Source organism: Zeus faber (assembly GCF_960531495.2).
Source record: "Zeus faber genome assembly, chromosome: 16".
Lineage (NCBI taxonomy): Eukaryota > Metazoa > Chordata > Actinopteri > Zeiformes > Zeidae > Zeus > Zeus faber.
In genome coordinates, this window is record NC_137202.1 from 2,192,010 (window position 1) to 2,206,691 (window position 14,682).

The 14,682-nt window shown below is 42.9% G+C and overlaps 1 protein-coding gene across 1 annotated transcript in view; it reads left to right on the top strand.

The window, feature by feature from the left end:
* Positions 1-907: 907 nt before the first annotated feature.
* LOC307241976 (A-type potassium channel modulatory protein KCNIP2) overlaps positions 908-14,682 on the top strand; it is a gene marked incomplete at its 5' end in the record, with an annotated part of 193,848 nt that continues 180,073 nt past the window's right edge. Inside the window, one exon of the mRNA XM_080016274.1 lies at positions 908-980. Coding sequence (XP_079872400.1) covers positions 908-980 — 73 coding nt within the window. The remainder of the gene's footprint in view (positions 981-14,682) is intronic.

Consider the following 14,682-nt stretch of genomic DNA (forward strand, 5'->3'; position numbering starts at 1 on the left):
TTCTTTGGGAATGTTCATGCATATCAACGCTCACCACAACTATCTATGCTGCTTTTTCATATTCATAGCAGCTGGATTTCACTTCTTTGTGGCGGACCACGCCACCAACAATGGAAACAGCATAGGGGAGCACATCAATGGCTGTTTCTTATTAAATGCCTGCTAAAGTGCCAACTTCCAGTATCAAATGTGGGATACATTTCAAATTCAAAATTCTTTCAAATTATGAACGAACGAATGAATGAATGATTGAATGAATGATTGAATGATTGAATGATTGAATGAATGATTGAATGATTGAATGAATGATTGAATGAATGATTGAATGATTGAATGATTGATTGAATGATTGAATGAATGATTGAATGATTGAATGAATGAATGAATGAATGAATTAATCAACTAAGATAATGGTTCGTGCACGCCATGAGAAAAATGATGTTTAAATGTCAATTACGTTTCTGGATTACACATGCAAATACACTAGACAGGTTTCACGTTGTGTTTTTTTTCCTCCTTTGAGTGAAAGTTCCGTGATCCATGCGCGCGCACGTGCGAGTGCGTGCGTGCGTGCGAATGCGTGCATGCGCGTGCGTGCGTGCGCGCGGGGTGGAGGAGAGCTGCGAACCACGCGCGCTTCGGTCACTTGGAGGGAGCGCAGGAGGAGACGCACCGAGAGATGAAAAACCTGCCTTCAAACCTTGGAAGACTGACTTTTTAAATTGTATTTCATTCTCTACAAATGGCAGCCTGATAGTTCCTGTTAGCGGCACTACTAGCCAAACATAAATAAATAAATAAACAAACAAACAAACATAAATAAATAAATTAAAAAAAAAAATACAAATCCGTGTTTTTGTGCAGACATTTCAGTCTCCATAGTTGAGCAATCCAGAGCAAGGGGAACATGAAGGCGAAGAACCGTGAGCAGAGCCTGTCGGAGTCCAGAGAGCTGGACGGATCCTACGACCAGCTGACCGGTGAGTGGACGGGCAGCTCCAGCCCCGACAAAGTGTTTTTATTTTTATTTTTATTAATCCATCTAAAGATCCAATATGCATCCGTGCAGAAACCTGTTTGTCTTAAAATACCTGTTGTCCAAGAACAGTCCCTGTGCTGGACTTTGGAGAGCAGCGTGCATGGATACTCTTGGACCGACGGGCATATTGCATCTTTAATCGCATGTGTTGCATGTGCGCTGTGGTGCGTAATTGGCATTGAATGCTTAAAAGCTCCCGCTGACTTGGCTCATCTTTGGGAGACCACATCGTTGTCGCTCTGAAACGCGCCGAAGTGGCTTCCGTTTGGTTTTCAGGAGTTGAGGCACTATTAAGACCGTTGTCGTTGCTTGGGTTGTCTGGCTTTTTCTTGGCCGACGTGTTCATAATTTCGTTCAGATTGGTTTGGCACTTGCCCCGTGCCGTCGGATATTTGCGTGCGTCCCTCTCTGTTCGTCTCTGGGTTTAAATGGGTTGAACCTTTTAATTATTCCATACATTTCAGTGCTCTGTATAAATGTTTTTCACGTGTTTTGTGTGTGTGTGTGTGTGTGTGTGTGTGTGTGTGTAGAAAAAAGTGCTTGCTCTCAATTTGCCCAGGCTGATTAAATACAGGATCAATCCATCAATGTCACTAGAATATCTAAGGTGAGAATCTCTCTGTAGTCTATTGTCAGATATACAGTATGTGCTTTCTTCTTATTTTTGACTATCTCATTGTCTAGAAGAGTAAATTAGAGAGTGAGTGAATGAGCAACTTGCTGCATCCACTAGTCAATTGTGTTGACAAACAAACAATCAATACCATGCAGCCCAGCACATGTGTCAACACTTTTCTTTGTGATCCCTTGCATTCCAGGCAGAAACCCTGGGAGTTTGATGTATTGTGATATTAGATAACTGGCCTCTCGCTGCGCAGTCAGGCTGTTAGGCCGGCTGGATAAAAGGCTTGCGCTCATGCCGGAACACATTTCAGGCCTGTGGAAAGAGGTTCTGTCTGTCCAGACAGCTGTGTGCCCGGGGCTCTGCAGAGCCAATCTAATCTCATTTCCACTAGGCCATGCATTAGCAGCTAAGCGGCTCTTTGTTGCAAATTGAATGCATCTCAAATTAAGATTAAGCAAGTTCCCAGTTCAAATGTCTCAGAGAGAGAGAGAGAGAGAGAGAGAGAGAGAGAGAGAGAGAGAGAGAGAGAGAGAGAGAGAGAGAGAGAGTGTGTGTGTGCGCACTTCGGGATCCGATTACCTGTTCTAATGCAACACGTGCAGTTTGTATTTGCACTCAACAAGTCTTTACCTGTTTGATTGTTTTTGTAAGACTGTTTACTCAAATGCTCCTCTGTTCATCTCATTGCAAATATAAAGGTTTGTGTGCTTGAGAGAGAGTGTGTGTGTGTGTGTGTGTGTGTGTGTGTGTGTGTGTGTGTGTGTGTGGGTAGGTATGTGGGGGTGTTAGACACCAGAGCAGCATCACTCCTGTTCCCCTAGTGCCTATTGTTGGAGGTCCAGTGCTTTATGTCGCTAGTTATCGTGCAGAGCTGTAGAGGTTTTACCGTCCCCGGCAGCCAACAAAATGGCCAGAGTTTGTTGTGCTTAAAAGTCCTAAAAAAATGGGATAGTACTTGCCAGGTGGTAAATTACAACACTGGTAATTGCAAGGCGGTTGAATACGTGAAATGAGCCAGTTTGCACTGGCTGCAAAACACTTTGGAGAACCTCCACTCTTCCTCTTTTGAAGCCTGGTCTTCGTCATGGTGCGACCCCACGACTTTGTCGTTAAAAAAACCTGAGGCTGATTGTAACTCTAAAGGTGATGATGGAGGAAACTGAGACGCAGTGGTTCTCAACGAGAGGGCCGGGGACCCCCAGGAGGTCGTCCAAGAGGTTCCAGGGGGTCCCCAGCAAAATTATTTATAGTTCAACTTTTCACCATTGTTTCATCTACAAGAGGTGAGCACCAGTAGAGAATATACAATGATGACTGTTAGGATCCTGGTTTCACTGTCATGCCTTCTCGATTCTCCAAATCCATTTGACCTTCGATTTAAAGGTCACTATTCATATAGATTTTTCAATGGAAACATATGTATTTTTTTGAGCACTGACAGCAAACACTTGTTTCTCAATAAGTAACTTGGAGTCACATTACACAGTCACATTAAATCATAATAAATAATGTTATTTTTTGTAGTGGAATAAATATAAACAAAATATTTCATACAATTTAATAGATAAATGAAATGCCTGGGAGCCAGATCAACACTACTGCAAGTGACGCTTCTCCTCCACATCTGTATCCACTCTGTATGTTCTTCTCTAATACCCCTTTCCCGGCATTTCTCATCAGTGGGAAAGGAAAAACCCGGGTCTCAGTCCTGGATCAAATGACCTTGCAATAGAGACGGGTATTAATCTGCTCCACCTCCAATCGGCTCTGATGTGAACATGAGTCCCAGGTGGACCCGCAAATTTTGGCAATGTTACCGGCGCGACGTGCTTTGGAGTTCCGGACGTTGGTGCGTTAATAGACAAGAAAATTTGTGTATCATTCAATCATTTTATATCCCATTTAGAATCCAAAATCAGAAGTTAGAGATTTTTTCTTTTTTTTCCTCCTCTACGGTTTTGTTCCCAATCACACTGGAACCATGACACACCCCTTTTCCGACGTATTCGCGACGTTGAACGTGACACACCAGGGGAAAAAAAACGGCATTTCTCCTGGCAATTGGCAAGGCATTAATCGTCTAAAATTAGCGGGCTTTGTTGTAAAAAATGTATAAACACGGACTTTTTCCCTCATTCTACTCATCATATCACAGCATCATGTTCCGTTTAACATTATTATCTTATCCTTGATATAACAATCCAAATCAATCCAGCAACTCTAATGGAGCGTGTACCGGTGCGTACCGGTACTTCTCACAAGCTGCCGGTCTTTGTTCTGCCCTCTTAAGTGGAAAAATCAAATGGACATATTGTAAAATATATCTAAAATATATTTATGGAATCGGGGCACACTTTTTCTTTAAATGAAATTATTAGAACGCACAAGCTCCGAAATCCGGCACCTGCAACTCGCGCTTCACCCCCCCCCCCCCCCCCCCCAAAAGCTTCGCTTCAGCGTTACAGAACACAGTTTATTTTCAGATAATGTTACATTAGAGATGACATTTATTTTGTCTTTGAGGTCAAGATCAATGTCGCACAATAGTACCCACAAAAATACCGGGAGAATCGCAAACCTGCTTGTGATTTCGAAATTCGAAATCGAACGCTCATTTTTGCATTGGAAATCGGGACACCCCTTCTTATCAAATAGGGTCCGTGGCCTCATGTGTAGCAAATTGTGGTTGGCCTCGAGTCCTGTACATTATCTACACTCGATCAGAAGAGCCCTCTCCTCCTTCTTTTCTCCCTTCTTTTGTTGTGGGCGAGCTAATCCCTTTTACTTGTAGCTGTCCAAAGGGACTTTTTTTCCCAACACAGTTAAACAAATGGAGAGAGGAGGCATGCTTTTATAAAGGTTTTTGAAAGGTAGTAAATTGCATGACTAACTCATCATTGTGAGACTGGGTAGACTTCAAAACACGCGAAGCCCCGATGCCTCGCACGGCCGTCACGGCTCTGTCTCCTTCCGACGGGAGGAAGACCGGAGATGTGGCTCTTGTGGCAAAAATCTCAGCTACCTAGTTACATGTGTATCTGTGAAGGATTAAAGACGAGAAAGCGAGTGCCAGCCGCTCCTCGGCAAGCCCTGTTTATGTTGTTGTAACCTTCCAACACAAATGGACAGAAAACACAGTGTGATTTGTGTGCTGACTGCTCAGTGCATGACTTACTGTTCGGGGGAATTTTGTGTGGGAAGGACTGCTACAGTACAGGTGAGTCATTCTTCTTACTTAGAAGCAATCTGCGTGCTCGTGCACATGCGCATGAGCGTTCGTGTGTGTTTTGTGCGAGTGTGTACTCTGACCTGTGTTGCTTAAAGGTGGTGTGGGTGGTCTCCAACCATCAGCCTTTGTTGGAAGTGAAACCAACCTCTTGAAATAACTCTCTCTCCCAGTGTGCAATGCTGTGCCCAAGTGCTCCTCACTTTCTGTATACGTGTGTGTGTGTGTGTGTGTGTGTGTGTGTCCATGTTAGCTTGGCATTCCCTGTTGTTTAAGAGCAGAGCCTGAGAGATGAGAGGTAATTATAGAAGCGCGGTACAGTAATCTCCTCTTCTGCCTCACATGCCAAACCAAAGAGGAATCGCATCAAATCACAGACACACACACACACACACACATGTTCTGCCCTACAAACACATCTCTTATGTCAACGCTGGCAGCCATCCTATTCCTCATGGCGAGTTAGAAATATTATTGTGGTGGATGGGGTGGCTTAAGTAGCCACACCTGATGCTCAGGTGGGTCTGGCAGGGCACTGGGGGAGAAGCAGCACAGCAACCACCACAGGTAACCACTGGCAGCTAGCTTCTCTGCCCAGCAGGCATTGCCGGGACCACCCAGCAGCCAGATCAACCCCCTCTCGACTGGCAGCGGCGGCACCTGGGGGGTCCGGTGGAGGACTGGGGGAGAGGCAGCGCAGAGTTTAGCCAGGAATTCTTCCTGGCCTCAGTTTGGTGTTGGGGGTATGGGGTGGCTTAAGTAGCCACACCTGATGCTCGTTGGTTGGGCTTGAGGCCAAAGCATTTCATGGAAATTGCGATTCCGTGATTGCTTATAAAGACTTGATTTCTGGGCAATTGCGTCTGTCAGAGGGATTTTGGCCCGGTCTTTCCTTTTAACTGTGATTGTCGCAGGCGCTGAGATCAAAATGGCCACCGGCTCTAATTAATAGTCTTGATTTAATGCATCATCTAATACGGGGGGACACGTCTGAGAGAGGTTTCCTCGTCAGGGGCCTATAATGTGTCACCGCTGTTCCATCTCCGTTTGGAAGCAACGGCGTGGCTGTTGACATGATTTAACTGGATATGTGGATGGGGAGCACACACATGCACTGAGGCTTATCTGTCATGTGGGTTACATCCTCCGAGGAAGAAAATAAGATGATGATAATAATACAGGGAGGGCAGGAAGGACGTGAAGCAAGTCAAAGTGTAGAGGGACAGATGGAATGACACACGAGAAGGTACGAGAACCGGAATTATAGAGAAGACAGTTGGGTTTGGGAGACAATCCCCCCCAGCGGCAGCGGTATGCAAACTCGTTTTGCCAATCATACACTGCTCATGCAACTAATGGACCACATCTACACACATAAACAGATTTATTCCTGGGGATGGCAGAGATGGCGCTGGTGGATGCGATGGTGCGCCATTGTCCACCGCTGGGTCCTTGCTCTTCCTCCCCTTGTGCTCTTGCTGACTGGCAGCACAAGAAAACAAAAATAATAACATTTTTGAAGTTTGGAGACTTGACATCCTTCAGTAACGTGCCATCCTTTTCCCTTCTGAATGCGGTTTTTATGTTTAAATTAGGGTGACCACATTTTGAAACCTCGAAACTGGGACCCTTGAGTGTACCACACACTCACCACTCTGTTGGCAGGGGGTGGGGTGGGGTATAAGAGAGTGAGATTGTCCCGGTTATGCACGGTTTTGTTTTGTTCAATAATTAGGTAATGGAGAGGCACACAGTGGAGTCGCCTATAGGAGTCGCGGCACTGCATCCCCAGACACCCCTGAAAGCACACAATTCACTGCGAACGAGTGGGCCTCTTGATGATGATGCCCACTTCTCTGGTGGGATCTTCGTGCATGGTCTTTTCTGCTTGCCTGTATATGGACTGAAAACAAGTATAATATTATTATTATGTTAATTGTGCTGAAAATCGGGACATTTTGGTTGTGAGTGTTGAAATCCGAGTCATTTTAGTGTTTTACAGATATCTGTTGGGACTTGAGACAAACAGCTAATAACCGGGACGTCTGGTCACTGTAAGTTAAAAGTAATTTTGAAGTTTTTTGCTATTAATGACACTGATTGAAACATGCCCCTCTCCCCCGTTCAGATTGAACTTTCTATTTTGATAGTTCTTGATGAATGCGCAGCACGTGTTTTAGCCATATTCCTTTCTAGCTTTCTTATAAATCTGTAATGGGTTTTTAATTTGCATTAAATACAACAGCACACCTAAATGCAGCAATAACTGTAATTCCTCCACTAGTGGCTCCTACAGAGGTTCTGTAACGACATGAAGTTCCGTCTGCCCATTAATTATTAATTTATTTAATTTATTTCATTATTAATTATTAAGCCAATTCATTTCTGTTTGAAATTCCAATACGCATCTCAAAGTAATATGGATCGGGTGTTTGGACAGGGAAATTACTCCGATTTAAATAATTAGCCGTATGTCATTTCCTATTCATTATCCTAAAGTCTGATGTAAGATTTTAAATAATCTTTCCACTTGAGCTGTGCTTTCACATTAGCTCTCCCTTCTCTCTTTTCTCCTGTCTCCTTCTCCCTGATAATATATTTATTATGTGAAATCAGATTATATAATAAAAATAATAATATATACTTTAGAGATATTTCTATAGCATACAGGGCTGTCAGAAAATATTTAAATTGAATATTGAAACAGAACATTTTGAGTTGACAATTAATTGCCTCAACCCAGATGTCAACAAACCTAAATCCCATTTAATTTGTTGTGTTTCTAAAATATGCTTGAAATTCCCCTGAAATTTGGATGGAAAATTCTTATTCAATTCAACAATTTAAAAATGATTGTGATTAGCTGCGATCAGGTGATTATGCAATAATTACAGCCTCTCTAGTATTGAGGTTTTGACCCTGGTAGCTGCTCCACCTCCCATCTCCCATTTACCCCCATCCCTTCATCCTCTCTGCCCGACCCCCACCGACCCCCACCTCTCTATCTCTCCTAGGCCATTGTGGAGCCGCAGCTTAATAGGGCTGGAGGACAGAATCAATCCTAACCACTTTTAATCTTTGACCAAATTCTGAGGAGGGCTGAGGAGAGGGAGGGGTTGTTAATTAAAATACCGCTTCTCCTCCATGTTTCCCTGCTACCCACATCCCGGGAGGGGGGCAGGGTAGGAGAGGAACCGAAACGAGAGAGGGAAGAAGAGAGGAGAGATGAGAGGAAAGGAGTGGAGATCTGTGAAGGGGAAAGCAGGGGGAAGTAGAAGAGAAAAATATACATCAACCCTCAAGTGAAGAAGTGGCGAGGAGGAGAGAAGGGGAAGAGAGAAGGGGGGGGGGGTGAGGAGAGTATAGAAGAGAAGGAGGAGGGGAGGATGGAGGAAAGAAGTATAGAGGAGAACATGGGAGGAGAGAGGAATCAATCAACCTCCAGTTCAACAGATACCAGACTGAATTGTCATTTTGAGAGGGTTGACACAACACAACAATAGTGATTATCAAGTGTGTCAATGTTTTCCTGTATCCCCTACAAATAAGACCTATTAACTAACAATAATTATATATTTTGAGTTCTAATTGAATTTGCATTCACATATGTTCCATGCATGCCCCGACCCCACTAGCCCTGTCTACCGCCTGATTGACTTACTCTAAGCTGAACGGAGCTCAGTCTCATCCATTACCTGTCACTCACAACATCTGATCTGTATCCGTCCGCCATAAACTCCGTCAGCCACTCGGCAGCGGGCTGACAGCAGCCAGGTAGTGCATGGTGAGACGGTGCAGAGGGGGAGCGGGGGCCCTGAGTCAGCCGGGGCCCGTAAATGGAAAAAGAAACTAACACCTGTTTGTGTCCACACCATGCAAGTCTCCTTCACCCTTTTTCTATGCCCTTGCTGACTCAGAGTGTGTGTGTGTGTGTGTGTGTGTGTGTGTGTGTGTGTGTGTGTGTGTGTGTGTGTGTGTGTGTGTGTGTGTGTGTGTGTGTGTGTGTGTGTGTGTGTGTGTGTGTGTGTGAAAGAGGTAGAGCGAAAGAGGTGAATCAGGTAGAGCTTCATGGTTTGGCGTTTGCTGTGTGTTCTTATTGTGGGGGGATGTCAATATTTTCTAGAAGATGTTTAAAGGGCATGTGTGATTTGAGAGGGGGTGTTTGATGGATAGGATGTCTTAAGGTGTGTGTGAGCACACGTGTGTGACTCCTGTTCCCCTTAATTATTTTCTCTTGCCGTTTCCCGTGACTCGTTCAGCTTTTAAATATGCAATTCTGCGTCGGTGCAGTTATCGCTTTATCACTTTGCACATGGAGCTGTCGCAGTTATTACATAATCAGTTATTTCAGCTGATAAATCGTGATCATTTTGTAAAATCATTTGATTCCACATTCATGTTTCCTTCCAAATTTAAGGGGGGATTTTATGGCAATGTGAGAAATGTAACAAATAGAATGTCAGGTTTTTTTTTCAACCCAAATTTTGTCTTCCAATGTTCAATGCCAATAAATGGCTCCTCTCTAGTTTTGTTCTTTTATTTTCATTTAAGGGTATGTGTCTGGGCTCGATATTGTGCTCATGTACATTGTGGTCGTATCTCGTGAATCCATCCATCCATTTAAATCCAATACTCCGCAACGTATTGCAGTTGCATTTGGCATTTGACTTTAAAATATTTTGGAACATTTACTGTAAATGACAAGACTTCACACAATAATACAGCATCTTCAGAAGCAGTCAGCACTGTTATTGTGACAGAAAATGGGAGGATTTGTGAGTACCGAAGTGTGGCAGTTTCGCCTACCACACACCACCCAAGTGGCATTTTCAGGGCCCTCCTGCACAGAGACAGAGAAGACAGGGAGTTGTGAACACCAGTTTATTGTAGGGAGTTGGCCAGATGGAATTAACCAGGAGCAGATAGAACATGTCATGACAGGGCTCCTATCCTGAGTGTGTATGGGGATAGGGGTTTTACCTGCTGCTCGTTAGACCAACCAATGAGCAACAGGTATGCAGCCACTCTGATCCCAATCACCTAGATCCAGGTTCAGGTGTAGCTGCTCAACCCAGACCATCCCCACACCGCACCAAGAGTGAGTGCTCGGTATGAGAACTGGTTCTGAAAACGTCTCTGCGTCCTTATTACACTAGGTCTTGCTGAGGAAAACGAAATGTCTTTCCACTGGAGATCCACTGACGCTCCTGCGGCATGACTGACAGCCGAAAGTGGACAGAAGTTTGGAGGGAAGCACAAGGATTCAGCCATCTCAGGGGCCACAACTCTGATAATGTTTTCATGACAGATACACACACACACACACACACACACACACACACACACACACACCAGCTATGTGTTTAAGAAGCTATGGCTTATTAAAGACTAAGGTGTTGCACACAGAAGTTCTGAGAACTTAAAGGCTTTAAAGTCTAGGCTTTAAAGTTTTCGAAGCATTTCCAGATTTATGCAGCACAAAACATACCTTTAGAAACACAAGTAGTGCTTTGAATGGTTACATTTGGATAGTGCTGCACTCCTTCAATGAGATAATGTTGAATGTGTTTTACTGAAATAATGCTTGAATCATTAATTGATATGGAAGGTATTGGAATAAGTTTAATTCAAGTTAATCATTTGATTAAGGTCAGTTCTTTTTTTTCATCCTAAGTTCAGGCTCACTATACTAACATAACCCCTCTATTATTCTGTAACTTCTAAAAATTCAGATTTGCTGCCTTTTATTGTTTTATAGCAATGATATAAAAGAGAGTGGCCCATTTGAGATTGCTCCCATGATCACCCACAGTTTCTTTGGCCACTTATCCCATAATGCAAATGGCTGGGAGGACCAACAATGCCGGCTGGGAGGACCAACAATGCCTCCTAGGAGGACCAACAAACCTTAGGTGACGGGGGAGGTGATGTGTCAAGTGTCAAACCATTCCTGCTTAATGGGGCAATATTTTCATAGCTCTTGTGTAGAGAGAAGAGAAGCTTGAACAATGACGTTTTGAATGTAAAAAAAGTTTTATTTCAAGGAAAACAGCTGTAGTACAGTGCTAAAAAACTTAGGAAGTAAAAAAAAGTTGCAGAATACTGTGGCTGTCCCATGATCAACATGTCTTTTTCCTGCTCTGTTAAGGCTGCCGTCATTCAAATCAGGATCCAGTTTATTTGAACATGATTCCTGGCCACACCTGCCTTTTTATTTTCGCTTCTGACCGCATTTGCAGGTAAACTTGAGGATCTTGTCCATTAATACTTGGTCGGAATCTGGCATCACATCATCAGCTCCTTGTGTTGTAACAAGAGGTATCGTCCGTCTCTTCAAGTTTTTCTTGAAAATGTTCCGTATCGAGATACATCATACAGGTACAAATGCAGTGCTTAAATGTTTTTCTGTAAGTCCCGGATAACGTCAACATCAGATTCAGAATCGCTGTAGTCCTCGCATTCACCTTCCTCAAGGAAGATGCCGTTTATTACGAGTTGCTTCCACTCACTTGGATCTATTGCACTTGTCAAATTAAGTTCCCCAATATGATTTGAGAGCTTCTGTCGCCCTCTTCTCGTAATCCATAACAACATGGAGATGGTTTTCACGCAGAAGTGAAACATCTACAGCTTCTGGTGTTCCATTTTATCCATTTGGTTAGGGAAGTAACGTGAACTCTTCTTCTTCGGCTTCTCAGGGGTGATGTCAGCTCAACTTTTTTTTTAACCACCAGAGAAGAAGACTTGGAACACCCAAAACAATTTGAAGAATGAATCCCTGATGTAGTCCTGAAACAAGTAGACTAGAAACGGTTTATAACATTATTTTATCAATACGGTTTCACATTCTGACTTAACATCAAACAGAATATGGAAGGATGACCTTGATCTGCATATAAGATCACCGTTTGCGCTGTTTTGCGAGTTCAGCAATTTGGTGAGTGACTTTTTCTGTCAAATGCTGGTGGATGGAGTAGCCTCGACTTTTTGATATTTTTCTAATGTTTAGAAATCAAACTCAGTTTTGAAAGTTATTTGAGAGATAGAAAACAATTGAGGAACAAAAATCTGCTATAATCAAATTTTTGACCTCGAAAGGATTTTTCCCAACTGCCAATAAAAGCTGCCCAAAAAGCAGCCCAATACCCAATACTCTTACAATGAAACTAAAGAATGCTTTCACTCCCAGATAACTGATAGTATGTAAGATAACAGTACTGTTAATAAAGTGTACAAAATATACAAATATATATATATAGGCTATTTGCTTTATGAGACACAACAATGATTCCCTTAGACTGAAGGTCAATAACATCCACTACATAAAATCATTATAATGCAACATGGTACTCACTTGACAACTAGAAGGGAGCAGCATTTTGAATGAGTTTCTGAGTTTTCTGCGTATTTTTCCCCCTTACCGGGTGTTAGGATGAGAGGCAGGTGGGCGCCGGCTGGACAGGGAGCCTGCGTGTGTTTGTGTATGTGGGTGTGTCCCATGTCCATGTCTGTATGTCCTGATCTGGAGTCAGTTTGGCAGGATTTGGGTATAAATAAATTATTTCATTAAAAACATGCATTTTTTTTATAGATATACAGTATATATATATATATATATATATACATATATAACAGCAACACTGATGTTTAGCCAAAGTAGGCGGCCCTGAAATGCGCAGGGTCAGCATGTGGTGGGACACAAACTGTATATTATGCAGGTATTGATGCAGAAGAAACATGGCGGTCCAGTCTGACCATCATTCACTTAGTTCAGAACAAGTACTGGACTTGGTCCCAGTCAATGCCAAGCCCCCCCCCACACACACACACACACACAAAAACAAAATGTACCGTAAATCTGGAATTGTGTTCTATTATTTTGTGGAAAGTTTAAGTGAAGGGTGATGAAATATTTCACGTTTTTCAAACAGTTTTCCGGTTTTCAAGACGTATGGAGATTTCTGAAATTTTTTTGGAGAAGGAAACATGTGAACATTTTGCCACAAATATTCGAACCCACAGCTCCCAGTTTTGCAAGCACATGCACATATTACTTCAAAGTGTCTTTCATGCATTTTGTCTTCCAACACAGACAACTAATTATATTATGTTATTATAGAACCCAGAATCGCGATTGAGGCGTCGCCCTTGCGGCCACCTCCGCGAGCACCTTGTGTCGATTATGCACATTTTACTATTTTTAGAGATTATAGTTTATTATGTGTAATTATCTCTTGAAGTTGAACTTCTGTCAGAATGCAAAAATCTAGCTGAGAATGGTTTTAGTTTTTGAAATATGAGCATTTGTTCACAAATGTTAATCTCGCCACTCTAGGTCCAAGGACTATTATCGGAGTTCAAAGGTGGGAAAGTGTTCTGGGTTCTGGGCATTCACGCATGAAATGTATTTGTCTGCACGAATACAATATTATTCTGGGGTAAATTAGTTTGGCGTGTCTTTATTCTCATTAGTAGTGAATATACATATGTATGTAGGTAGTCTCTACATCAATTTACCAACTTAAGGGTTATATTCCCTGTGGGGGAAAAATGGTATGCAAATATATGGACACATGTTTTATTAACAGCGGTAGAATGTTGTAGTCACAGTTTCTGTTAGAAAAAAAATGTTGCCACAGCTTCCTTCAACTACAAGTCTCTAAAAGTTAAAATCAAATTGACGAACAACATCCTACAACCACCTCCAATGATTGAACCTCTCACTCATATCAGTCATTTAAAAAAAAAACCTTTTCCAGAATATACAAACTTTTATCAAAAACAGATGACACTTTACCTTTACGTACAACGGAATGGGAAAGAGACCTTGCTGTTCCCACCGATATCAACCTGTGGAAGTTTATTTGCAACAACACCTTTTCTATGACCCGCAACTCCAAAATGCAACTCATCCAATCAAAGATTCTGTACAGAGCTCATATCACGGGAAAAAAAAATGTTCAAAATGGGTTTTGTGGATGAAGATATTTGCGCTCACTGTTCCCTTAATACCAGAGATGACTACTTTCATGCCTTCTGGCTCTGCCCACCTATCCTAGACCAACTAGACCAACTATTCTGGACCAACATCACCAAGAAGCTATCAACCCTTCTGGGTCGCAGCATTCCAGCATTCCCGTCTATATGTCTTCTCGGTGACCTCCCCTCAGTCGATCCACCACTTAAACACCACCAACCCATTTTGATTGCCTTAACAATTGCCAAGAAAACAATGTTACTCAGTTGGAAAAAGAGATAATCTCATCACATCCCAATGGTTACAGTTATTAAAAGAATACATCTCAATGGAAAAACTATTGGCAATATCCAAAAACAATGTTGATTCATTGAATGAAATATGGGCTACTTTTATCACTGACATAACTCCATCGTACAGGTCCGACAGTGCTGTATCGGTGTCCGCTTGCGGTGGGATATAAACGGCTGTGATGATCACCGTGCTAAATTCCCGGGGGAGATAAAATGGACGGCATAGGATGGTCAGCTGTTCCAGGTTCGGCGAGCAGGAGTGGGAGAGAAACTTGGTGTTGTTGGGGTTACACCAGCGGTTGTTTAACATTAGGCAGATGCCTCCACCTTTGGATTTCCCCGACTCCCCCGTTCTGTCACCGCGGAACACGAAGAAGGACTCGGCTGGACAGATGGCTTCATCCGGCACCAGTGGGTTCAGCCATGTTTCCGTCAGACAGAGGACACAACAGTTCCTCGTGTCTCGTTGGAATATAATCCTCGCTCGAAGTTCATCCATTTTGTTCTCCAGGGTCTGGACAT